Source organism: Seriola dumerili, unplaced genomic scaffold (assembly GCF_002260705.1).
Source record: "Seriola dumerili isolate Sdu_G_001 unplaced genomic scaffold, Sdu_1.0 BDQW01000149.1, whole genome shotgun sequence".
Classification (NCBI taxonomy): Eukaryota; Metazoa; Chordata; class Actinopteri; order Carangiformes; family Carangidae; genus Seriola; species Seriola dumerili.
Window position 1 is genome coordinate 20434310 of NW_019174404.1, and position 27102 is coordinate 20461411.

The window sequence follows — 27102 nt, forward strand, 5'->3', positions numbered from 1 at the left end:
AAAATGTTAAATACCTCATTTGTTTATATTCTTTTACACTAATACAAGAATATATATCTCATATAGGTAAACATGCTGGAGGATATTTATGTGTCTTTTATATACACATGGAAACATGACAATTGCAAATATGATCTAATTAAGCAGAGGTCTGTTTTTCATAGTTCCAGTTACATGTGGTCTTGAACTGAGTGTCATCACAGTGTTGCAGATGGTTAGGTTATGTCCTTGTAGTTTTGCCATTGCACATCGAAAGGTTTGGATAATAACGTCACAGAAGAGAAAGGATAATGAAGAGCCAGAGATAGTGGAGTAAGTAGCTTGTCTTGGATGGTCAGTCTACTTGTAACTTTTGTAGAAATGAACTTTGGTTTAAATGTCACAGGAATGTAGTGGTTGCTGAAAATCATTCCAATCAGCCTTTTAGATATGCTGCCTTGCCAGTAGCGGCATTTATTTGGCTTTTCCTGTTAATTTTGGTTAAGTGGAGCCTTAAGTGTGATGATAAACCTGAGCCCTTATAACAAGCTTGGTTGTAGCCATCAGGCACAGCAGTATGAGCCAGCAACTCATCAAACTGAGGCTGTGCTCCGCTCCTGTCTGTGCTAACCACAGCTCCCTCATCCTCTTCGACATTTTTGTGTAATGGTGCCCAGTGTGGTAATAAGGCCAGCGAAGGGATAATTGCAAGCAGGGTCTCTGAAAGAAGATTCTCTTAAAAAACAAACACATGTTTGAACTCGGTCCAGTCAGAATTAGGAAGCGAATCAGTCATTCATCGAGGGGACAATGAGGTCCACTGTGATGGATGGCTATAAAGCTGCGGTTTAGAAAATCACCAATAAATGATGCACCATATGTATTAGTCTCCAAGAGTGGTATGTGATCTAATATGAGGACCCAGATGAAGAATCATCCCGTTTATCCCACTAGAGGATGTGTTTTCACCTGGCCCTACGATTGATCTTTTTTGTTTCATTCTCTTATTTCATGGGACGTAATGCCCGCCATGGACTCCACTTCCACTTGCTTTACAACCACGTACACCAGGAGCTCAGACAGTGGTGATAAACCTTTGATAAAGCTGCCTCGATGTGATTTTATGTATTTTAGCTATACTGAGATATAGTCTTTGCAAATATTCACTGATTATTACATCAACACTGCAGTATAATTTATGATCTTAAAAGAAGGTTTACTTTGTGCAAAAAGCCTACATGACCTACAGTGTTTTAGTTGGTACAATTTCCTGAAAGTACTCCACATAGATTAAGACTCATACCAAATCCAAACATTGAAATATTACATGTAAATAATCCAGAGAGGACACAGGTCATTTCTGTCAGACTCCCAAACACAAGTCATTGTGAAGAATCTTGCTGGCTCTGACCATAATACTTGAGTCCCTGAATAAACGTTGCATAGTTACTTTTGGCAAGAACACCCAAAAAGTCAGCAATACCGCTGACATTTTCATTGCTGCTCCCTCCTATATTGAGTGACAGGTTATTATTTGTAATAGCTTACAAATAAAAAAACTGTTGACCTGGTGGAAAATAGGCCTTTAGTTGATCTTGACATATGGATGATAACTGCTAAGTCTACATCATGATTAACAGACCATCTCTGTGTAGCCCATAAGCATTTATATGAGCGATCATCCTCATTTTTAGTCAGTATTCATTGTCACACTTTCATTTATGAACTGTGGGTCCCAGTGAAGAGCTACGGCACATAATTCTGGTATATATCATCTTATAAATCTCAGGACTTCACTTCAAGTTTCAGGAATTGTCACTTGGCAGTTAGTTTGAGTATTACTGGGAATACACATTAAAGGGGAGAAGTAGGCAGTACATAAACACAACTGTAGCATCCAGTCCATTCAGTCCACACTGACCCGGACCTCCGTTTGGTCATCTCTATCCTCAGAACCAGCTGCCCTGATAACAGCAGCTTCTCAGTGGCCAGCCAAATTGTCTTCAAATAGGTTCTAGAGTTGTTTATTTTTTTAATCTTATTTCCCTGCCTGTGTCTCATACCATTACACAGACATGGTCCGGTGGAGATGATGCACTGTTTTGAGTTGTATCATCACATGTATTGTCATTTCTTTTCAACACCTTTGTCAAAATGGGGTCAAATATTTGAACTTCCAAATCATCCTCACATCTCCTCTTGACAGAATTAAAAGGCCCTTTACTATGGTGTAAAAGGCCACACCAACGTCAGCTTCAGGGCATTGCTCCCCCCGTTGTTCGTCTGCCCCAGTGCTCCCTCTCCTCCTTCTCTCTCGTGGATGCTCCTCAGGTCACCAAGTTGGTCTCTAAGGCCAAAGCCTCCACCTGCTCTCTGGACCCCATACCCACAGCTTTGGTCAAGGCATGTCTACCTGCTCTGTGCCCCCTCATGATGGACATCATCAACTCCTGCTTGGAATCTGGTTTGGTACCCTCCAGCTTCAAAGTTGCCTCAGTCACTCCCATACTCAAGAAGCCAGGTCTTGACCCGGATGACCTCAACAACTACAGACTGATCTCCAACCTTCCTTTCCTCTGTAAAATCCTGGAAAGAGCAGGCGCTGCCCAACTCCATCAACACTTGTCCAACCATGAGCTCTATGAACCCCTTTAAATCAGGCTTCAGAGCACAAGCAGCACAGAGACCGCTCTCATCAAAATTACTAATGACCTTCTCATTGCTGCTGACTCTGGCCACATCGGCATCCTCATCCTCCTGGAGCTCTCAGCAGCCTTTGACACAGTCTCCCACACCATCCTCCTCACCTGCCTATCCAACTACCTTGGCCTCACTGGTTCAACACTCTCCTGGTTTTAGTCTTACCTCACCGACCGAAAACCGTTTGTCACCATTGGAGGCTCTAGCTCAGCCCCTGCCACAGTCAACCACGGTTTGCCCCAAGGTTCTGTGCTTTGACCCTTCCTCTCCATGCATCTACATGCTCCCCCTTGGTCAGATCATCCGCCGCCATAGTCTCAGCTTCCATTCATATGCTAACAACACCCAGCTTTATCTCAGCACAAAACCCTCCTCCCAGCATCCCCCACAGTCACTTGTCAATTGCCTGCATGAAATCAAAATCTGGATGTCATCTAACCTACTCAAACTCAACAGCAATAAAACAGAGCTCATGGTTGTGGCTCCAAAGGCCCTGCTCTGGAAGGTTGGAGATCAACATTTACTTCTGGAGATTGACGGCTGCTCCATCTCCCCATCCCCAGAAGTCCGCAACCTGGGTGTCATCCTGGACTCACCTCTCTCATTCCAGGCACATGTCAAGCCCATCACCAAATCTGCTTTCTTCCACCTCAAAAACATCACTCAACTCCGGCCATCACTCTCTGACTCTGTAGCAGAGACCCTCATCCACGCCTTTGTCACCACCCGTCTAGATTACTGCAATGTAGTCCTGTTTGGGGTTCCCAGCAATGCCCTGCACAGGCTCTAGTATGTCCAGAACTCAGCTGCCAGGGTTCTCACCCACACCAAGCCCTGGCAGGACATCACCCCTACCCTCATCCAACTTCTCTTGCTTCCGTTCAAAGCCCGCATCCAGTCTATCCAGTCAATCTATAATTATTTATTGGAATTGATATCAAAGAATGTATCAAGCACAGAAACTGTTAACTACTAAGAAAACAACTCAGTTAAAAGAACTGCAATTTAGAAATTACATTGTTTTTAAAAGGTTTTTCAATTAACCAGTTGCATCTGTGAAGTATTGTAAAGTCATTATCTACATGTGTGGGCATGGAGAATCAAAGAGAAGCTTGTCTAAGAGAGATTTTAAGGTTCAAGTTTGACAGCAGAGATCATTCCTTTCAGCCTATAGTGGGAAACAGGCTGGTGCTGTAATGGGCTTTTTTCTAGTAGCTAATGTTCAAGACTAAATACACTTCTCTTCAGTGTGAAGCTTGAAAGGGTGTCACTACACCACTCTTACACATTGTGACTCATTGACTCATTGTGACTGAATCATTCAAGAGTGCTCACATTTGCCACGGTTATTTTAATTGTTCAACTTTGTCTCTTCTTTTCCCACATACAAAAAACGTAAGGCAAACACTTGAGCATTGTAGTGAAGTTGTTTGTGTTGGGGCCGAGTTTAAAGATGAGAGTGCTGCACTGGAAATTTCTCAAATATGACAGTGACAAACGCTAAGTAATTATGACTGGATGGGATTTTGTTACTAGGTCATGCTGTAAGTTCTTGAGAAAAATGTAAGATAATCAACTTCGCTAGATTCAAAATTGCTTTGAGTCATGAACAGAGATGGTGTTAACAGATGACATCACTCTTAAACCAGACTATACAATAACTAAATTTGGAACTTTTGCCAACAATATTGGTGCTGTATATTATTGTCCAATTTGTTGTGGAAAACTTGCTACCCCTTCAGAAAAGTTCCCAGATCCCAGAGTCATTTGCTAGCAGTTACATGTCCACTCTGGAATGTCTGTCCACTTTTCTCATACTTCATGAGAAATTTCTGTCTCTTTCTGCTCTGTTTGCAACCAACACGGTGAGCAGACACATTTCCACCCTATCAGCTGTTAACCAGCAGGGAAATCTTGATGTTGTCCAGAGACGCTCTGCACTTTGGGAAGTAAATGCTTTTAAAAACACACTGAGCAGTTCCAGAGATCAGAGACGATCAGAGAAGACACTTCTCACACTTTGTCTCTGACTCACAGTGTGGAATCCTGGAGCTCACCTGGTGTCAGGGATTGTTTTAAAAAAATACCAGTTCATACTGTGGCATCAAGTTTTTGGAAGAGGCCATTACAATCAGTTACATATTTAATTTCTCTTAAATACATTGAATGGGCAAAATATTAGGAACACAAAGCTGACACAGTTTGTACACAATGTTGTATTATGTATCATATGTTTCACATCTGGAGTGCCGATTTTCTGTGACCCACTTGGAGACTCATAACCAAACTATATGTGCATTAGATCATTGTTCCTAATTCAAGACAAATGCACTACACTTATCTTTTCCTCATGCTCAATGGGTCACTGAATGTTTATGTATGTTTTAATTCGGGTTTAAACTGAGGGGTCTGCCGTTGTAGCCAACAGCATCTATGGTTACGGGAGGGTAATTGCTTTCCCCTGAAGATTAACTGTAAATGTAATGATGATGACCTTTCCATGGAAACCATTCATGCTTACTGAATGGCATATAATCGACTCTACTCTTTCCATTGTGCATCTGTCTATACTGGGCTTTTAGCTTAGCAAACACAAAATAAAACATGGGCATTAGTGAGTTTTTTTTCTGATGGTCACTGTCTCTGTTGAAGCAGTCTGCACACAGTACAAGATTTTGATTTCCTCATATTACTGGATTTCTACTTTGTGTACCGTAAATTGCAAAGAGACTACTCTGAGTCTGAGATGCTTCTGTGAGTTTTAGGTTAATTTATTGTCTACTTTTACATGGACATATGTACAGTGTCTTTTTCTTTGCTCTTTAAGATTGTTTTTATAGTGTAAAATAGATGGCTCATGAATGGACAAGGTGTTCCTGTTGTAATTCAGGTGGTGACTACGTCCTGAAAGGGGACTTGAGACTTACAGAGAATTATCTTAATGTAAATCCTGCTAGCATGTAATGAGACGCTGATGATTCTACCAGGCCCTCCACACATTTCTGTCAGCTTACCAGAAGCCTGAGACTAAGCACAGGGACATCTTAGTAAGTTGAATACTACTGTCCCCTACAGGAGGCCACAGTGGGAACATGCAATGTACCCAGAAATATTCCTCTGTCTATTAAGCAAAGACATTATAACTTCTTCTGCATACAGTTTACAGTGGTGTCAGACATTATTCTTTTTCTAACAAGACAAGGTCAAACCCTAATGTATGGCTGGACCATGTATGCTCTCTGTGCAAAATTGAGGATAGTAGTAGGTAGTTGAAAACTTGTGGAACTGCTGTAAACAACTACTTTCAATGGAAAGTTGCTGAAACCTACTCAAAAAGTCACTAAATGTTGCTAGATGATGTAATGCGCTTATAAACATATTCATCGTATTTGCATTCTGCCTAGTGTCAGCTGGTTTCAGCTCTTTATCTGTTTGACGCTCTCCTCCTCTCTGTGCTCACATACAGGATTTTAATACAGCTGAATTCCCAATAAAGCTGTTCTCATTTACATGTTTCTCTGTTTCTGTTGTCAGACAACAGAACTGACTGACAATGTGGCCCATTTAGACTACATGTGAACCAGCGGGCACATCCAAGCCACTGTTACTGGCAACTATCTTCTTTTGAGAGTAGCTACGGTTTGTCCAAAAAGTCGCTAAATTTGTCACTAGGTGCTTTTTGTCTGGACCGCAACAGCAGAGCCAGCCCTATAAGCATTCATGTCCATGACTGACTGACTGACTGACTGACTGACTGACTGACTGACTGAGTGATACCTGAGTTTCCCCATTGGCTGTTGCTTTTTCAAAGTGAATTGACACAGAATGAGAATGAGAAGAACTTTATTGGAAGTTCGGCTGTATTAAAATACTGTATATGTTAGCCCAGAGAGTAGGACAGAATCAAGTAGATAAAGAGCTATAACCAGCTGACATTATGCAGAATGCAAATACGACACAACGATGTCAGTTGTTTACAGCTGTTCCACAACAGATTTCAGCTACGTCCTCAATTTGCACATTCACCATATGTGGACAGCCATATACTAGATTTTGACCAAGTCTTGTTTGGAAAAAAAAAGCCTCTAAAACAAAAGCACTAAGTTGGCAACATTGTCTGTAAACACCTCCAGATGATGTAATAAAAACTGTTTGCACCAATTCATTTTGAAAGAACATCAGCCAGTGGGGAATTCCAACATTCAACTGGCTGACCAGTGGTGTAACTTCAGCAGTCAGTCAGTCAGTCAGTTACAGACTGGCCTTGCTGTTGTGGTGCAGTCATACATCACTTTGCTGGTATTTCATTTCTAAAATTTGTTGAAACAGCAGCAATATTCACAACACATACCTCCCCTGTAAAACCTCTGTGGTTTGTCAGCACGGAAAAGAAGAATTAGGAAAGTTGGCCTAAGGTCCATGTGATCTCACTACCCCACAAATTATTTTAGTACAACATAATATGATGTCATATCACTCTTAGATATTTCTGGAATGTTGCTCTTTACAAGAATCGAATGGAGAAACCCTCAAGCTGATTTGTTGAGGTTGGCTCTTGCAACATATGCCTGTGAGATGCCTGCTGGTTTCAATCAGGACTTTCCAAAAATAAAGAAACAAAATTCCTAACTGTCCTACAATTAATCTCACATGAGTTACTGTCTTGTGTATGTCTTTGGTTAGAACAGCTTTGTCACAAATGTCTCATTTTAACAAGAGTGGAATTCATTGGAAATGTTTGTGAAGTCTTAGGTTTTCCATAGCCAGGATCTCTTGCAAAACAATGCTGTTTTGTATTCTGTTATAAGATTAGGTAATATACAATCCAGTGGAGTCTTGCATCCAGGAAAAAATGTTAGTTTGTTGAAAATATAAAACTCTTATCTCCACTGTTAGTTGTTTTACAGAAAATTGAATTTGTCAGGTTGAGAGAGAGCTTGGTAGATCGATAGATATATCTGTGGTTGCTTTATCTCCTGGAGCTAAATGCAAATGTAAACTTCTCTGAGTCAATGACCACAAAGCCACTTTTCAATTATGTTCTTTGAGTACATAAAAAGTGACAAACAACAACACAAACAGATTATGAACCATGCAGCAGTTCTGAATGGTTAACTACCAACGCGATTCAGTGTCTACATACAATTTTGTACTCTCTTGGGAGAAAACTGACCTATTTCACAGCTGATACTGTTCTGTGCAAAAGTTTGGGCTGTCATGTCCAGCTCTGCTTCTTATGTCATGTTTTCATTTTTTGGCTATGTCTTGTCTTTTATACACTTCCTCTTTTATTTTGATATCATCAACTTTCCTCCTTGTTCCAGATTCTCTTCTTGCCCTTGTGTGTTTTCCACCACTATGATTGTCTGCCCCACCCTAATGTGTTGCACTTGTGTCTCATTGTCTCCCCTCTCCCAGTGGATTTAAGCCCAATCCCAATGTCCCCCAAAAGGCCTAAGCACTTTGTGACATATCATATTACTTTGCATGCAATTGTGGGTTTGGGACTTTTGATTTTACATCATTTATTTACTCCCTCCGCTCCCTTTTTGTAAACTATATAACAATGATGGATCAGATCTGATAAAAGCAAATTTATGATTTATCATGCCATCATAGAATAAATAATTACTCACAGTTCTGGCTATCAATCACCAGTGAACTATGTGTTTATATTTACATGTAAACTTCATTTGGGTTCGATCCTTTCATGCTTGTTTGTTAATCGTTCTTCTCTTTTTTCCATTTTATGGCAGTTTATTAGCTGCCATTTTTTTATACTTCCGGATGTCCCCTGGTAACCATGGTAACCCCATGTTTAATGTCACAAAACTATGAACTTTGGGTAATTCCCTCAGGCAAAGTCAGCTGAAATGTGGACTTACGGAAAGTGTGTATAAAGGGTTCAAAATGTCTGCTAAAGAGTCCTCGTGCCCTTGATGCTTTGACAGTGGGACTTACCAGTAATGTGCCTCAAAGTCCGTGTGGGTGGGGGATTGGGTTTGGGCCCTAGTCTGCATTCTCCCTTCCCCTGGTGCCAGTTCATCTGTGTTCTTTTTGTCAAGTGTTCCAGCCTTATTTCCTAGTGAAGTAAGTTTCTTTGTGTTTGACCATAGCTGGGTGTTTTGACCTCGCCTCAGCCTCCTCCCTCTGGATCAGTCTGTCAGTCTTGTGTGTGTTGCTCTCCTGAGTACTGACCTTTGCTAAGTGAAGTCACTCTGATTTCTGGAAAACCTCGCCTGAGTCTGAGCTGTGCTTTTGAGTCCTTGCCTTGAGGTGATCAGTTTATGACATGGGCAAATTACACATTTTGTTGATTATGAAAGTGAAAAGAAGTAAACACAACCTCTGCTGCAAACACATATTAAATTGAGTGTCAATGCACTTACTTTTATATTATGATCTTAAAAAAGTCTAAAAAATTAAGCAGTAATCATGACATATGCAAAAATTTGGGAATCTTTCGTCTTGTAAAACCCTCATAACTTCATTAACTCATTAAGCTTTAATTGACTCGTTTGGATTTGTAAAACAGGTCAAGGACTGTTATTAGGAATTGTCCAGTGCTGACTTGATTTGATGAATTTTCTCACTCTTCAAACCTTGTGATAACACTCAATAGCCATGGGCTCCACAAAACAACTGACTCTGGAAATGGACATTCTGAAAATGAATTGAATGAGGGGAGCTATAGAAAGATATCAAAGCTTTTCCAACTTGCAATTTCCACTGCCATTGTCATTAAGAAATGTCAGTAAAGGGGGACTGTGGAAGTAATGACAAGCTGTGGATTACAAGGAACACTTTCAGATAGAACTGCACGTCTGCTGCAGAAAGGCAAAGCAAAACCCTCATATGATATGATATATCTGCAAAAAGGTGTAGCTGACACAGGAGAGGTGGTGCACTATTCCACTGTGCAGTGTCCACAAACAGGGTCTACATGGAAGAGTCATCAGAAAGAAACCTTACCTGTGGTCTCATCACAAAAGTCAACATCTGAAGGCTGCAAAGCCACATCTGGATAAGCCAAAGTCCTTTTGGAAACAAGTGCTGTGGACCAATGAAGTTAAAACTGAGCTCTTTGGCCAAGATCACCAAAGCTGTGTTTGTTGTCCTCTTCAACAAGACAATGATCCAAAGCATATTTTAAAATCCATCATGAACTCCCTCAAGAAATGCAAGCTGAAGCATTTGGAGTGGCCCTCACAGAACCCTGACTTGAAAATCTGTGGGTAGATCTTAAAAATACGGTGCGTGCAAGACAGCTTAAGAATATCTCATAAATAAATAAATATCATAAGTTGACTGCAGGAAGAATGGGTGAAAATTCCTAAATTAAGAATAGACAGACTCTTATCTGGCTACAAACAGTGTTTGTAAGCTACTGTATATCTGCCAGAAGGGGGGTTACTAAGCACCGATTTACTAGGATGCCCAAACTTTTCTACATTCCACAATTACTGTTGGTTTTTTTCTTCAAGAAATCAAATGCATTTTAATGTCTGTTTGCTACAGGGGTTGTATTCACTTCCTTTCACTTCAAGCATCAACAAAATATGGAATTTGCCCAAAATTGCCCAAAAACACAACTGTATTTTGACGTAATAGGAGGAAGAGCACAGGTGTAACTAGACTAAGACGTTTCTGGAGAAACTGCAGTGAGAATGCTGCTGCTGCCGTCCTTTGTCTATTGTGTCCTGCTAAAAAGTTAAAGCTGCATAGCTGCTGAGTTGGTGGCTGTTAGAAAGCTCAAGCTAAACCAGCATTGTATCTGCATTTACATGAAGATGTCTATGTTATTTTGTCTGCCCTGTGTATGAGCATGTTGTCTTTAAGTTAAGCTCATCTCTCTCTCTCTCTCTCTCTCTCTCTCTCTCTAAGTATTTATGTGTCTGTCTCTGACTGTCTTAAAAGGTTTTCCTTTGAAAATCTGTGTGTATGTTTTCTCAGCATCAACTGAAATGAAGTGACTCCTGACTAAAACTGTACTAAAACATATAGTGGGGTTGCTTGCACAGCAATCCCACCAGTTAATAATAATCAGCAACACTAATAACAACGAACTTCCATTTACTGTAGGTGAAATAAGTGCTTAGTAATTGACAAATGTTTTAAATTAAATCAGATGTTCATGACAACAACAACAAAAAACTTGTGTACTATTGTGTTTTGGTTTATGTCTTTGAACCAGATGTGTAGCTCTTCAATAAAGAAGCTCATTAAATAATATTACTAGCTAATAACAACAAAATTCAACAGTCAGCAGGATGTTATGTCTGGAATTATGTAGTTTCCGTACATGTGGCAAGTTGCCAGTTAGGTAGGGGGGCATCCACTATGTAATGCTGACATGTTCAGAACTGCTGTTTATGTTTGTGTTTATTTTTTCTCTAAGCCTTGAATGGCAGGTTAATAGTTGTTCAGTTTTGTAATTAGTAATAGGTGGGAGGTCAACTAAATCAGTGGGACTCTAACTGGCATCTGGCTGCCAGATTGGAGTTGAGTACCTGTGGATGTTGGAACTTGGACATGACACAATTTCCCATAGTAGTGAATTTGGTGGACCTGGTGATATGAATTAGACAGAATTATTAGAATACAGTCTGCAGTATACAGTATGCCTCAGTGATGGATTTTTTTTTTCTCTCAGGTCCACAGCTGTCTATGGGAAAGCAAGAGGCCTTTGAGACCTTCACAAGGGACCATGAGGACTATTTGACTATTGACGACAACAAGAACCTAATCAAACAGAGGTAGGTGACCAGTTGTTAGACAGTGATTAATTCACATCCTGATTCAGACAATATGAGCACGTTTTTGTCAATGTCATCCTGTCTGTTGTATTTGTTTTTAGATCTCACTCATTGCTGTTCTCTCATATATCACAGAGGAACATTTGAGCGATCATTTAAAGACCCTGTATAGATCACACAGAAACATACACTACGCATGCATATACTGTACATCCAGCAACACAACTTCCTTAAATGTTTGATACCACCATGAAAACTACTGTACCTCGGAGAATCTACTTTTCATCAAATACATTATTGTGTAATTTTTGTATTAAAAAATTTAAATTAAACATTTTTCCAGTTTTCTGATCATTTTTCAAAAGGTGCTGTATTTCATTGAGAACTGTCAATAAAGCCAGAAAGTCCTGTCCCTTGGGCATTAGCAACGTACAGTACGCCATGTTGGATTTTCATTAGGATTATTAGCACCTGTGTGGGCTGCCAGATTTTATAAAAGTATTGATTTGGTCTGAAATCCCAAAAACTTGCAAAAGCCTCTCTAAGTAACATGCTGATGTTTTTATGTAATGTATCACTTCAAATTTTTTATAGCCTACAATATAAAAAAGATCTCATTGCGTTGTGCATGCTTACTGTTATTTTACTTTATTCAGTCTATATTTTTTTTTTTTTTTTGCTCCCATTGCCCATTAACATGTATAATCTTGTGAACAGGTCAGCTGAGGCCAAAAGACTTTGGGAACAACAGAATGAAGCCAGAAACAGAATCAGTAAGTTGTATCGACAAAGTTTCTGAGATCACATCACATTTAGGAGCTGTGAACACATTAAATTCTACATTTCACTGTCATCATCATCATCATCATCATCATCATCATCATCCTAATGGCAAATAAGAAACTGTGGCACAAGCCTTATGTTGGATGCTGACAATTTTTGTTACTGTTCTTTGGCTCCCTTAACACACCAGCCTACGTACCTGCCTGGAAAACGTTAATGAACAGATCACTGTTGGAGTTCCGTCTCCCTGGAGCGTAGAAATGTCGTTCAGCACATTCCTGAACTTTTCCAGGACTGAGAGGCGTTCTGATTTCCACCCACCTAGTCTTCCAACCTGTACTTTTTACTAGACTGTCTCAGGCTGTTTTATGGCAACTCTTTAAGCACACCCCTGTGTTCTTCTGGGTAATGTCCTTGACAGGTAGCCTTACTATGCCAAAATGAGGCCTGGCATAAACCCTAGGTTCAGACCGCGCTGAGTGAATCCAAAGTTTACGGCTTTGGTCCGGAGTTTCACTGATGTGGTATGTGCGTACATGTATATACTAGCGTGTGTTTGACACAGATCAGTCTGTTAACTGCTTAGTTTATTATTTAGATATAAAAGATTATTTAGAGTGCTACATCATAGCTAAAGTCCAGACTGATTTGATGCTACTTTATTCAGTAATGTGTCATAATCAGTTTCATCCACGGGGATAAGAACACAAGCCCTGTCACCAGTGTCAGTAAGTTTAAACGAGTTCACTGCACTTTGGTTGAATTTTCCAGCAAAGTCAAAGTGAAAAATGTGTTATTAGGGCTCGATCTGGTTTGCATTTACTGTTGCAAGCTACATTTATGAATTTCCCTGGACGATGTGTGTTTGTGGCTCATTACACATGCCACTGAAATGGATAGGTTTACCTCACACCAGTGCCTGGCATCATGGCTGCCTCAGATCACGCTTGGTGGTTTGGTAGCGTTTGCCTGTTACCCTCATACATGCCAGCATACATTTATCACCCTTGCAATTTAATTTTTTTTTTTTTTTTCAGGACTCAGTCTGTGAGGTGCTGACATAACCATATCTCAGACGTGTCATACATCACACAAAAATCACTTATGACAGACAGCATGTAGAATATTAACTCTTTAAATGTGTTGTGCAGACATCATCACTGTGTGAAGAACTCGATTTTAACTAATTTAGCATAGTTTTTTGATGAGATTTATTAACCTATCCAAGTTTGGAAAAACCTCCAAATCTTGATGCTGTCAAATATTATTACATTGTTAGGTGCACAGAGCTGCATTCTTCCTAGATGAGAGACAGTGTTTTTAGTGGAAGGTGGTTGCCTCTTCTGGCTGGAAAGTAGAACCATAATATTTAGTTCAGTATGTTTCCTTGCCATCTTGGACGCCCTGCTTGGAAATTTTACACTACCTTTGTCTCATGGTTAATGTAGAACATGGAAACAGTTAGCATAATATAGACAAAAGTGTTGTGCTGCTTTTTCTGATGGATGTACCCAGCATGAGGGTCAGTAGTAGGAGAGAAAGGGAGAGGCGGTAGCCCATGGAGACATCAGTGTATAAACATATCCCTGGTTTACAGTATTGTTTTTGGCCACAGCATATGGCTTTGGAATCCAATCCCACTGGAGGAGCATACGTTCTGAGCCCTTAGGTCCAAAAAGTGCAAGCATATATATTTATTCAGAGGGATCAGCGATGCACATCTTCTACAGCATGAAAGGTGTAGGGCAGCTGGAAATGAGCAGCATCTCTTGATTTCTCTGCCAGATGTGGAGGGATTTATGCGGTACCGTCCTACATGGAGCATCTGTTATCTGCTTTGGGACCACTTTCATCTGCTCACCTTCGCTGAAGTGACCCAAAGACCCAAGGATTTTGAGACAGATTGCAAGGAAACTCTACTGGAGCCTAAAATGTATGTCAATGCCAAGAATATTGTTCCGAAGCTCTTGAGGAGGAAGATCGCAGGAAGAATGTAACTTGATTTCTGCTTTGGATGTGGTCTTTTCAACCAACAGCCACTAGATTTAACATGACTGTTGCAATGATTTACTTGCATCATGTTATCAGCTGCTCATCAGAGTAGTTTATGTAATGTCCTTGGTTTAGGTTATGGCCACAGACAACGCTGTCTTGGAGCACATCTGTCCAATAAAAACACACAACATTGAGTCCAACTCTCAGTTTAGTATTAACAGCCTTTTATATGTTTCCTTTCCTTTCCTGCAACTCTTGTAGTTGTAGTTTATTAGTCAAATGATTTTTGTGAATGTTAATATTTCTGCCCAGGATTTTCACATTAGTTTGTGCACTTCATTCTTCATGTACACTTGAATCGTCACCCGCTCAGACATTGAGAAGCTGGAGAGCTTGTATGATGCTTGGATCTTGAGCTTACTGTGGTATTTGTGCGGCATATCACATTTAACCTCCATGCCACAAAAATCACCAAATATTTATTGAGGCTTGTAGCTTGAAACCGGTCCTTAAAGACGACAGCATGTCTCCTGATGATGTGGGGGGAAACCCTGCATGGTTTGGAAGAGGTTGTGCTGTTGAGCTCACAGTCTTGTCCTGGGAGGGATATAGGAGCACTGAAGTGTAATGAAGTATTGCAGTAAGCACACCGCACACCACTATTACTTGACACGTATGCAAATGTATCTTAATGGAATTTTTCTTGACAGTGGAGGTCAGAAATTCTGTTAACTTGCAATCAGTTTCGGTGCTTCAACAGACTGTAATGACCAAAAACAATGTTGTGTTTTTGTTGCAGATATGTGTATTTTTAGTAGTATGTCCAACAGCAATAGCCATGTTCACTCATCCTTATTTCAGATTACTTGATCAGAATATTGCACAACAGAATGAAGGCATAAACATCATGGTTTATGGTGGCCCTCAGAATGCACTGTAACTTACACTGTTACACTGCATTCAGCATCATGATACAGTAAATTAGCTCTAAATTGCCCTGAGAGCTCAACTCAAGTCAATACAAATAGACAAAGCACAAGCAAATTCAGAAAACAACTTAATCAATTTGACAACACATACGTTACAAATATACACAACACAACCAAATAGACAAATGTGCTGCTTGTGCTTTGTCTGTTTGCATGTGTTTTCCTGAGTTGAGTTGAGCTGTCAGGGCAATTTAGAGCTAATTTATTGTATCATGATGCTGAATGCAGTGTAACAGTGTAACTGCACTCAGCAGCACTGTGTGTTCCTTATGTTGCTGTCATGTGCTCCCAGCATGTCAGTATGGAATACTTATGGTATAAATATTTCTTTATTCTTTTATGCTATTATGAGAAAATGCGACTATACATCAGTGAGCGGTGGCTCATTTGTGACAGTTGTGTCTGTTGAGAGGACATGGGCTTCCTATCTAACCACAATGTGAAGCCACAGGGCGTCTCACTTCATTTACATTCCCAGCTCTCCAACCAACTGACTTTGTATGAAAACACATGGCTTTCTGAAGGGCTTCCAACTATGGCTCATACTCCATAGTATGTGGAAAAACACTGCCATCATAGGCACAATATGTCCCTGTTCGTGTCATTTATTACGTTTCAGCCCATCCATTCACGTCTCCACTGTCAACTGAAACCTCAAATGGTAGTTTACTTTAAAAAAAATCTTTGCAAAGAGTTTTGAAAGATTAGCTGACCAGTGCGTTGCATGGGCAAATTGCAAACTGCTTTAAAGTATTCAGCAGTGATGCTGAGAGTTGATGTTGAATAATAATAATATACGAGAGACTCAGCTTTACTCAAGGTCATTTCAGCAGGACAGATGTTTGTCTTACGTTCTTGCAGTGTCTTCATCTTCTCTTTGACAAAGCAAGAGCTCTAATCCAACTGTTTTATGGCACCATGAGAGGTGTTGCATGAAAAGGTATCTCGACACAGCACGCTTTTGCAAAATGATACATCATCTGGTTTTCTCATTTTTGAATCTCAGCCTTTAAAATTGGCGACAGGATCGTATTTCAGAAAGAGACACCGCCCGGCATGGTGTATATATGTATAAGACCTGAGGGGTTTTTAATGGGAACCCACCACAGAGAATACTGCCATTCAGCTTCCCTTTTATCATTCAGTCTGCCTCATAATTATCCTGGTCATTCACTTATCTCAATATCTGACACTTGAGCCGTTTTCTTTGATCTCGATGTGAAATTATCCACCTATAGTAAATGTATCCTGAACGTTCCTATTGTTTTGATCATCTGGTGTAGATAGAAATCAGATACGGCTTAAACGATATATGTTTTAGTCCATTTACTTTATAGTTGTCCTTTGCCACTGAAGCATTGCGTCACAAATTGAATGTCTTCATTAGAGCAGGCATAACAGATATAACAGACAAATCACTTATACATGTGTCACCCCAGTATTACTGCCATAAGTGACCCGAAAAGCCTCCATCATGTCACTTCCTGGCTCACTGGAGTCGCAAGAGTTCATTTTGAGGGCTGAGTAACCCAGCAGTACATCCTGTCTTAAGATGATGTTGTGCACAAAAACTCAATGACAAGTTCATCAGTGAAAGAACTGTGAATTATTTACACAAAAAGTTAAAAGTTAGAATTTGTTTGTGTAAAAACAGTGTAGAGACAATAGATGACTGAACAACACTGAAAAACATGGCATGGCTGTGAGCTGAAACTGCTTACTCAAAATATCTCTGGTGGAGGATGATTAAAGCTGTTTTGTTGTTACACACAGTACTTCTTGTTTACTGGATACTGAGAAGTGGAACTGGTGCACCGGTTTAAAAATATGTTATGATCAGTGTATATGCCAGCCAATAAATTATAAGAAACTACAGAAATGCCAAACTAGGTTTCAGGTAATTTAGAAACAGTGTCATAATCACATAGTTTGTCCACCAGGGAGCAGTGACAGGTTGATTTTTACATTATAAAATGTCCCACTCAGTGTGTATCTGTCACAGTTTTTGAAAACAAATCTAAGGGATTCATAACAGAAGATTGTTTATGTTATGCATTTATGTTCAAAAATAAAATTACTATCAGCAGATATATTTTTTAACTTCTAGATCTCAATATCAGTATCAGCCTCAAAAATCCAGTCACGCTACAGATGTGTTGATGCACTTTAGCTGGCAAAGCAGACTATGTAAGAACTGGTTTGCAGAAAACTTGTCTTTTTAATGTATATGTCTTGTGCAAAACGTTTTTCAGATGAGTTGAAGAAGCAGTTAGAGATGCGGAGGAGGCAGAGGGCAGCTCATGGTAAGCTCAAACTGAGAGTGGATGTTCCAGCAACAAAACTTAAACCATGTGTCTATAGAAGAGTAGCATAAAATCCACATTTATCTACCCACACCAACAGCTAAACAATGCATGGACACAATGCATGAGGCAATTAACTCATCACATGCAGAATCTCCACATCCTGCTCTCCTGCCTGCTAGTAGAGCTGACAGTAACTGAGAATCTCTGACTACTACACTCTGACAGTTGGCTCCACAGCCTTTCAACTGAGAGGATGACCAAAGCTGTCACAAGTGGAAACTCTTTTATCATCTTTTTGATATTGAACTCCTTTTAGAACAACATGGTAAACATTGTGAACACATTGTGGGTTCCCTTGAACTGTATGTGAAGCAGTGCCCACTTCAAAGCCTTTGCAGCCGGCCTCAGTGACTGAAAGCTTGGTGACCAAAGACTGGGCGGCACAACTCTGGGACTCCTTCATTTACTCTTTTCTGACTGTTTTGATCAGTGACATAAATGCTTTGATGAGGAAATTTGGTTGTAAAGCATACAAACATGTCCCTCCAGTTTGGACGCCAAAAGGCTTTTCTTGTTATTTTGAGTCCCGCATCAGAGAGCGCTTCACAGCAGCCTGGCTTCTATTATCCAGGGCCAATATTTAAAAGGTTGTCTTTGAAGGAAATGCTCTCACATGTACACAACACAGGCATACTAGCTTCTGGACTTAAAACAAAAAAAAAAAACAGATTTTATCCACAGTACAGCCACATTGTTATCTTTCTGCTCTCTGCCTGTCCAATTCTACTTTAGGTGTGATGGGGAATTCCACAGAGGCTGAGGACGAGGTGGACTCTGTGGAAGAAAACCTGCGCAAACACATTGAGCAAGAAAAGAAAGCGTGAGTGTACTGAAAGTGCATGTCAATGTATAAATGTACCATGTTTTCATGGTTTCTCCCAAGACCCTGCTCATCAAAACATGTGGGACATGTACGCTGGTGCAAGACCATGATGTGCTTTAAAAACAAGTAAAAGAATGCAACCAATGTAGGGACTTTAAAACACGTGTGATGTGTTCTGTCCCTCTGGTCCTGGTCAGCACCCGGGCAGCAGAATTCTTAATCAGCTGAAGCTGGTTTATAACATTTTTAGGTAGACCAGATAGGAGAGCATTACAATAGTCAAGTCTGCTGGATATAAAAGCATGCATTACTTTTTCCATGTCACTCTGTGTCACTGTTGTGTCCCTGCTTAGATTGATAAGACTGCAGATGCTGTGTCACATGGACAAAAGATGAATTTGGTGCTGCTAATGTCTCCCGTCAGTTACAAGAGCATCATTGACCATCTGAAAGCATTGAGGACAGAGATTGAGCACCTGCAGCTGTTGCTGGAAAGGGCAAAGGTCAAGCTCCAGAGGGACTTCCATAGGTGGTGGACCCAGGAGGCTTCAAGTGTGCAGGTGACTGGCCTTACCTTCCTCTATCTGTCTGTGTGACAACACCACATAAAGCTTCTGTAACATGACGTAACTGCCAGTTTAGCACGTCAAAGATGTTCCTGACATTAGACAGGAAGGCTTGTCTGTTCATTTTAGCCCCTGTATTTATTGATGTTTTCTTTAGTGTGTTTTCTGAGTATTGGCCTCTATGGACATGTTAGTGCGTGTCAGGTGATGTGCATGTGTCTCTAACTTAAGAGGCCTTTATGGCACCAGTGTGACCCTTGCAACCTCTGTTCAACATCATGCTGAATGGGCCCTGGTGGGAAGATAAGTAGGAGGCAAATACATAGAAACACATGTGACCCATACAAAGGCCCGGAGAGCAGCTCAGAGGCAAGACAGCAACAGCATCAATACATAGTCTCAGCAGTTCAAATGTTAACAAGGACAACATGTTCATGAGGTTTCACAGCAGCACAGTGGGGGATAAGAAGTGAGTCAGTGTTTATTTCAGTCCGAAATAATAGCTTCGTGTTTGTGCTTAAATACTTAAACTTAGACTCTGTACGGTGACAGGCAGTGTTTACAAAAGCTTGGATGACCAGAAAATTCACAAATCATGAATTACACTGACTAACAAAGAAGTCGGTCTCTGGATTCACACTCACACACTTTGCTTGGCCTTGATGGCTGTTGCGCACATTTGAGAAAGCAACCACAAAGAAGATGTTAAGCAGCAACATCTGACCAGCAAACACTGCTAGCTTCTCCTCTTGGGGTTAGTTCTTATGAATGGAGAACAATATCTCACTCACATCTGAGCAGCGTTTGGGAATTTATAACTGAATGACAAAGAGGAAGTCTGACAGACAGACCTTATATGTGCAGTTTTGATCTTTCCGGCAGGAAGCAGTCTGTTTTCCTCGCCAGTACATATATAACAGGCTCAAGCATTTATTGTTCTGTTTTTGACAAACAGCACACATGTAATGGATTAAACTTTGAGTTAGAGATATGATGGAGCAAGAGGACACAAAATACCTTGGGCCCTCTCCTCCCTCTCGCTGTGTGTTGCAATATGGCCACATGGTGTTTAACTTTCATCAGCATGGAATAGTGTTTTTCATCAGAATTTCTGTAGAAAAATTTCATTGATTTTTCTCAATGATTATGACCAAGGAACCTCTGTCAGAGGCCTCAGCCAGATGTCACACAGGGTCACCAGGTGGAAACTTGCAGCCATCGTCACCCAGCACTCCAGCATCAGGGTGAGACACTTACTCTGTGATTGATGTAAAAGCTGACTGACTGTGTTTTGTCTGTCCTTCCACCATCATTACTGCAGCAATCAGTAATTGCAATTAAAAGTGTGGATGATTACCTTTAGTTGAAGTGGTCATGTCATAAAACATTCAGTTTGAGTCTCTGCTGAGCCGAGCAGCTGATTACATACAGCAACCAGAGAAGTTACAAGGTGAAAAGCCTTCCCGTCAATGACTCATTTCTTCTTAATTCTCTAATCTCGTCTTTTACCCTTCCACCGTCTGTGTTCGAATGACCAACTTGTTTCCATGGAACAAATATTGAACAAATGTTAAAAGGTAATATCATTGGTGTTTTTTTGTTTACGCTGTAATTTGTCATTTAGCAATGATACAGGTTGTTTTCAACATCTCATGTCTGCCATGAAAAAAGCCTTTGATGACCCAGATATTGTATCACATTTAGAGACAATGACTGTGACATATGTCCAGGTTGTGTGTAAACATCTTCAATACTCAGACTGCATCAGGGTGTGTGCAGGTCTTTAGGAGCTTTAAAAAGCATTGTATTCAGTTTCCTAAAAATCTTTCCTGCTGTAGGCATTAATGTGAGTTATAAAATGTTTTTGTAGTTGGTTGCCGGCTGTCAGGACATGTTATACACTGTGACAGGGTATTGTTCATGTAGGAGGCTGTTCAGTCCTTTTGCGTGGTCAGCCAGCGACATCAGACTTGTAGCAAACACAGCTGTCTCTACAGCTAGCTACAGTAGCTAGGAAGATCTGATAATTGGCTAATGTTGATTCTGACAAAAACCTAAATGAACTTCAGTGGATTAATCATTTTTAATTCATCTATCCAGGATAGATTGTTATGTTCTCCTGTAAGTACTGAACAATATGATATAGTAATGAATAATACTAGGCCATATTTTTCTTACTGGTTTTACATCATGCTTTCATGCTTTACATGGTTTGACTTTAAACACATATTAAATTTTATTCTATGTGGCATTAAAAAGTCTGTTAAGTTAAAAGTGAATTTATCCTGTGTTTGAACACTGTGCAACTACTATGCATTGTTGCTCTTCTTGTGGTTAAGATAAGAACATGTGATGATACTAGAACAATATGAGACATCAGTGAGATAAAGTGTGCAGCTACTGTAGAGCCACCATGTGAGTTTCATTTGGACATTAGGCTGTGCTGCACCTACAAATCATTATGCTGTCACGGTCTACATGAAATGCTTTCTTTACTCATATAGTGCACCTGGTCTGAGCAGCACTGTGAGAGACTACCCAGCAGACCGAGACCCAAATCCAGACTGTACCACCTCTTCTGTTCACAATCTCAGGTCTGCCTATCTTCACTCTTCACTTCCTAATCTCCTTTTTGTTTCTTAAAGGGTTCTGCTGGATTATACTGTATGTCACACTTTGTCCTAATCATCATAACATTGTAATTATTGCACATGTGAATTTCAGAAGCTTCAATCCCTCAAGCGTACCTCAGTTAACACCTGTCCCAGCATGGCATGATACGTCCCCGGATGGCAGACTGACTGACTACACTCCCTCATCTGAGTGGAGGTACATGAGGGGCAGGCTTATTGGATATTAATTAATGGCTTTGAAAACAATAGAAGTAGTTTTTGTATGATATTATTCATTTTAGAGCATTTAACTTGCTGAGGAAAACCCTCCGACTGAGATTTGCAATTTAGAAACAAATAACTTCACTGGGATCTGTTAAAATAAGATGAGGCCTCTGTGAAAATGACTTATGTGACATCCATTATCTTATGCTCACATTATGATTTACCAAGTTTATTTGAGTACCGTGCATGTTTACATTTCTTTAAGTGTACACCCAAATACAAACAGTACAGAAGCTTGTCCTTTATGTTTGCAGTAGTCCTTAAATCTATAGATACAGCTGTGCTGTGTTTTCTCTCCACTCATGAATGTGGCCATAACTTGTTATTTCTTTGTGAAGTAACGTCTCCAAACTCTATTAAACGCTGCTGCTGGAATCATCTTTTTACAAGCACAGTAAAACGTTCGGTGCATTACATTAATGCTTTTGTTCGTCTCCATCAACCATGAGTGGCATAGAGAGATTGTTAACTTATTCCCTTTAAGCTCCTGGAACAAGAACAGTTAACACATTTTACAGCAGTGGTGCGCACGTACACACACACACACACACACACACACACACATACATTCATACTGTACATGCATCCAAACTGCTTTAAGTTAGAGGAATATAAAGTCCATATTTGTGCTACAGAAACTGTGAACTATAAATGCTGATATTATTTTACATTAAACATATTTACATTTCAGGGACCTTTCTACCACCAAGCTCTCATCATCCTCTATTCCGCTGACTGGAGACCAGCAGACCGACGCTGACATCCTGGCCTTTGTCAGAGCCAGGCAAAACCTCCTCAACAGAACAGGTAACTCACACACACACACACACACACACAGCAAGAAAGAACACACACACTGACCTCTCACACAATGTGCATTTTGCATTCAACACTGCCCTCTGGTGATGTGATGCCTTACACCACACCACACCACCTTACAGCAAAGCTTACATTGGCATAGATGTCTTGTTTTAAGCTTCTGAGAGTTGTATTTAAATTGTATACATTGCATTCTGTATGTTCTATACTTGAAATTAACTGCAAGCTATAACACTTGATAAGCTACCAATTACAAGGTGAAAATGAATACATATTGAGTTTAGCTTTTTCTAGTGTATGCCAAATAGAGAATGTCTTTTATGGGCAAGAGCTCATTGTTTTTCACAGAGGTTGAATAAAACTCCCTCACCACCTGAGCAGCATCACTTTATCTACCAACTGCTCATCTTTTGCTTTGAAATGGTGCTGTCTCTTGCTCTCGCTCTTCTCCTTTGACCCATGTGTAGCTGCTTCTTAATGTGGGAGACGAGTAAAGTGGACTTGGCAATCTTGTGGTTTACCACTAGATATCTTTTCCTGGCATAAACAAACAGACAGCACAAGTTCAGAGTGGAGGCTGTTATTGCAGTTAAAGTAATTGTTTACTGAGTCTCACTGCAGTTTAATTTCAAGGGTTGTTACTATTAAAAGTATAGTTTTCTTTGAATTTTGGAGACAAGTTTTGTTTTGTTTGTTTTTTTTACAGAGGAAGAGCTTATTTTCTTCCTTTTTTCTAAAATACTAGTTGATCAATCAGCCTCATGCTTTCATTTATTTCAGACCCACCTCAGAAGTGATGTGAAGTTCGAAGGAAGCATACACGGCCCAAAGTTATCATTATCTGCCTGCTTGTGCAAACACCACATCTGCCAGGTGACAAAATGACACTGAAAATGTGTGTTATATTTGAGTACTGATGGACAATGAAGATGTGAAAAATTGTCTCAACTTGGGTCCAAAACATCAAAGTGCTCATAAAAAAAAACTCCTCTGCCAAACGCCCACCACACATCCTGTTCCATTCTCACACGCATGCACACGCTCCTCCTGAAGACGATGCCATTGATATAATGGGCAGCAGTATAAATCACAGCCTGCGCCGGCCATTTGATCTGAACAAATGTTGTCTCAAGATATGAGAGGAAGGAGCAGACAATAGGAAACCAGTTGGCTCCAGTGTGTTTTTAAGGGTGTAATGAATCATGACTTCATGGTCACAGGAAGTTTCAACATGCAGAATGACAAATACAATTCATATTTATGTTGGGTTTAATTTTATTCCAAGGCAAACAGTTTTTTTTGTAAAATGTAAATAGATGAATTTAATATGTATACAGCTGTTTGCTTGTTTATTTCTGATTTTCTGTGAATGTAATGTATCTTTCTTACATTTGCACAAAATATTGATTCAAAAATAAAGCTGCATAATGACAAAATGTCAAGAACCAAAGGAATTGTGAGATGCCATAACGTGTTTTACTGTAGTACTTTTGTACATTTGTAGTTGTTAGCCTTTGTAATGAGTTACTTTGCCAGTGTACTAGGCCCAGACAAACTCCCCCCAGTCCCTCCTGTCTGGTAATCTGTGATCTATAGAAGGCATGCCAAGTGCCATGAAAGGTATTAGGATAAATAAGACTCTTGGTTGTGTCATTAGTTACAGTACAGGAAATTAGGTCCATCAGCATTCAGATTTACTCCACATTACACCAGTAATGTTGTACTGCACCCCCCCCCAGTTACATTCTAGAGGCTGTAATGAAGAATTGTCTCTCCCTGACATTTGTTGGTATTGTATATGAGATTATATTAGCAAAACTATTATTCTGCAACAGTTTTACTAAAGGATCATCAAGTATATAGAATGTCCACCCATGGAAATTAGTATTCAGGTACAGAGGAAGGTGGAGCCTATCCCAGCATGCATCGGGCAGGTGGCAGGGAAACACCCGAGACACGTCTGTATGTGGGCTTCCTTAAGATACAATATTTGAAATTCAAATTGGGTTGCGAACATTTTTTTTGCATGTAGCATTGATTATTGAGCACTGAAATGAATGAATCTGTGCATGCTCACAGTCAAACGACAGTGTGACAGTTTACTTTAGTGTAATCTTTTATGTTATCTCCATGACTATGCACACCTCTGGTGTTATCTCTGGGAGACTGACAGGTATGAATAACACACAGTTTATACTACATCTACAACCATTTCACAACATGGATAATCATTCCATTCCATCAGACAGTCGATGAATTTCATGCCTCTGTCCCAGTGCTCCTCACATTGTATCTGTTAACGTCAGCTGTCCATCCATCACCTTGGAACCATCACAACCCAAACAGAGTCAACCTGTGAACATTGGAACAACCTGTTTGCATGTCTTTGCGTTGATTTGTTTGACAGATGACAAGCAGCTGCACAATTTGCATCCCGGCAGAGTTGCCTTGGAGAAAGAGCCTTCCTTAGACAAGTCACGATATCTGTTATTTCTCTCAGTCACATAAGTGGCTTCGATCATCACCCGAAATAGCAGTGATGCCTAACTCCACACTGTATATTAAATAGCTTAATGTTTCCTTCAATACAGGGAAGACACATGGTTGGTTTTTCCACAATATCCACCATTCTACAAATACAGCTAAATTTCTCATTTAATACAAAGTTATTTTACACTGAGAATTACCACTGCTCCTCTGCAGCTCCCCCCGGCTGTACGGAGCTTCAGGGCAAGTTTTAGCTCATTATTTCTGTTTTCTGACCTGCTGTTTTATTGTTTTGGTCCACTCCCTCCACTGTCATGGTTTTGTTTTTGTCTGCAGCTGGCAGCTGTTCTCAGCAGTAGAGCTTCAGAAGCCCACTATACCCTACCTGCTCAGCACCAATCAGCAGACAGACACAGTTGGCAACTAGCTGGTGAACACACCGGAGCATTGCACCACTAAGGAGTCAGATGTTTCCCTCAGTAGCTGGTAGAGAGCAAAACAGAGCTAAAAGAAAGTGAAGATTGGACTCACATTGGCAGGTGGTCAGGAACAAGACTCCAAATTAATGATAATTTTGCTACATAACAGTATAATTGAATTGGTTAAAGAACAGTGCCCGCCTCACCAGGCAAGAGTTGAGTTGCTTAACTGTCAGGCCAGACCAGGAATGGGTGTTCAGCACCCTGCAGCCAGTGACTGGAGTTTCAGGGAGAGAAAAGCAGAAGGGAGAAGCCTGTTGTCTATCGTTGACCTTTGGGAGAGAACCACTCCAATCCCACAGCACAGACCATAGCCCGATCCATCTGGACCCTTTGGCAACAATGAACCCCAGGAATGACACAGAGCCTACGTGGAACTCACACTTCTCCGCCTTTACAAAAAGCTGGTGGCTAAGGAGACGCTGGAGAACTCGCCGAGCATGTTGGATGAGGGGAGAAGATGAGGATATCATCCAGGTAGACAATACTCATAATGGCCACTGGATATATTAAAGGCAGTCTTCCATTCATTCCCTTATTCTCGCCAGGGGATAAACATCCCTAAGATCTTGTCCTTTTTATCCACTAAGAAGAAAACATCACCAGCAGGAGAAGATGTGGGTCAAATGACAATTAAGCACAGGTGAAACTGATTAGTGAGGAGCAGGTAATCGCAGTGGCCGGAAAAACATGAGGGCAGGAAGTGACGTATCCAAAATGATACAAGAGGTGAGTATTTCAAAATAAAACACCAAATAGTGACTGAAACAGTAGCGTTGTGTTTGAAATCACTCACTCATTCTCTCGTCCCTACTCACTTTCCAGGCAGTTCTATGTAGAGGACCATATTGTGAGCTCATCTGTAAAATGGAAAAACACTTCCGGACACTGCTCGGGTCATTTTCTCTGCACGGTATTTCTGTTTACTTTTCATGATGCATTATGGGATACTATGAGTCCATTATATAGGGCATAATAATTCTTACTACTGCCTATATAGAGAGTAGTGAGTGATTTCAGTCACAGCCTTGGATTATACAAACATGACCGTGACAGTGGGACAGGATGTGAGTCAGTTCTGTGTTCACAAACTTGTGTACGTTGCCCTGAAGTGGGCAAAAAAAATCAGTTATTGCAGGTTTAAATTCAAGTTACATACAGTCCTTATAGTCCCACTGTTTATTATCTTCTTGCTACACTGTTACTCCAATCCAAGAGAGAAATTGGAAAGTTGTCTTCAGATGGAAAGCAATGAGTTTGGGACACCAATCTACCAGAGTAGGACTGAAAATTTCTACAAAGACCATGATGATGATAATTATAGTTGTAGTTTTTGACATCCACTCTGAAGTCTATGCTTTTTTTTTTGTTTTTTTACATTTTTTCAGACAGTTTTTAACATGCTAGCTTTATAAACACCGAAACCGTAGAACGCCATTAGGTTCTATCTTGAGGCTTCTTTC

General features: G+C 40.3%; 1 protein-coding gene across 1 annotated transcript in view; it reads left to right on the forward strand.

The window, feature by feature from the left end:
* Positions 1-23986, forward strand: part of kif6 (kinesin family member 6) — a 64033-nt gene extending 40047 nt beyond the window's left edge. Inside the window, exons 14-23 of the mRNA XM_022751187.1 lie at positions 11333-11435; positions 12153-12208; positions 17455-17505; positions 18301-18388; positions 18816-18951; positions 20113-20201; positions 21462-21551; positions 21682-21786; positions 22546-22661; positions 23454-23986. Coding sequence (XP_022606908.1) covers positions 11333-11435; positions 12153-12208; positions 17455-17505; positions 18301-18388; positions 18816-18951; positions 20113-20201; positions 21462-21551; positions 21682-21786; positions 22546-22661; positions 23454-23470 — 851 coding nt within the window. The 3' untranslated portion in view covers positions 23471-23986. The remainder of the gene's footprint in view (positions 1-11332; positions 11436-12152; positions 12209-17454; positions 17506-18300; positions 18389-18815; positions 18952-20112; positions 20202-21461; positions 21552-21681; positions 21787-22545; positions 22662-23453) is intronic.
* Positions 23987-27102: the final 3116 nt, after the last annotated feature.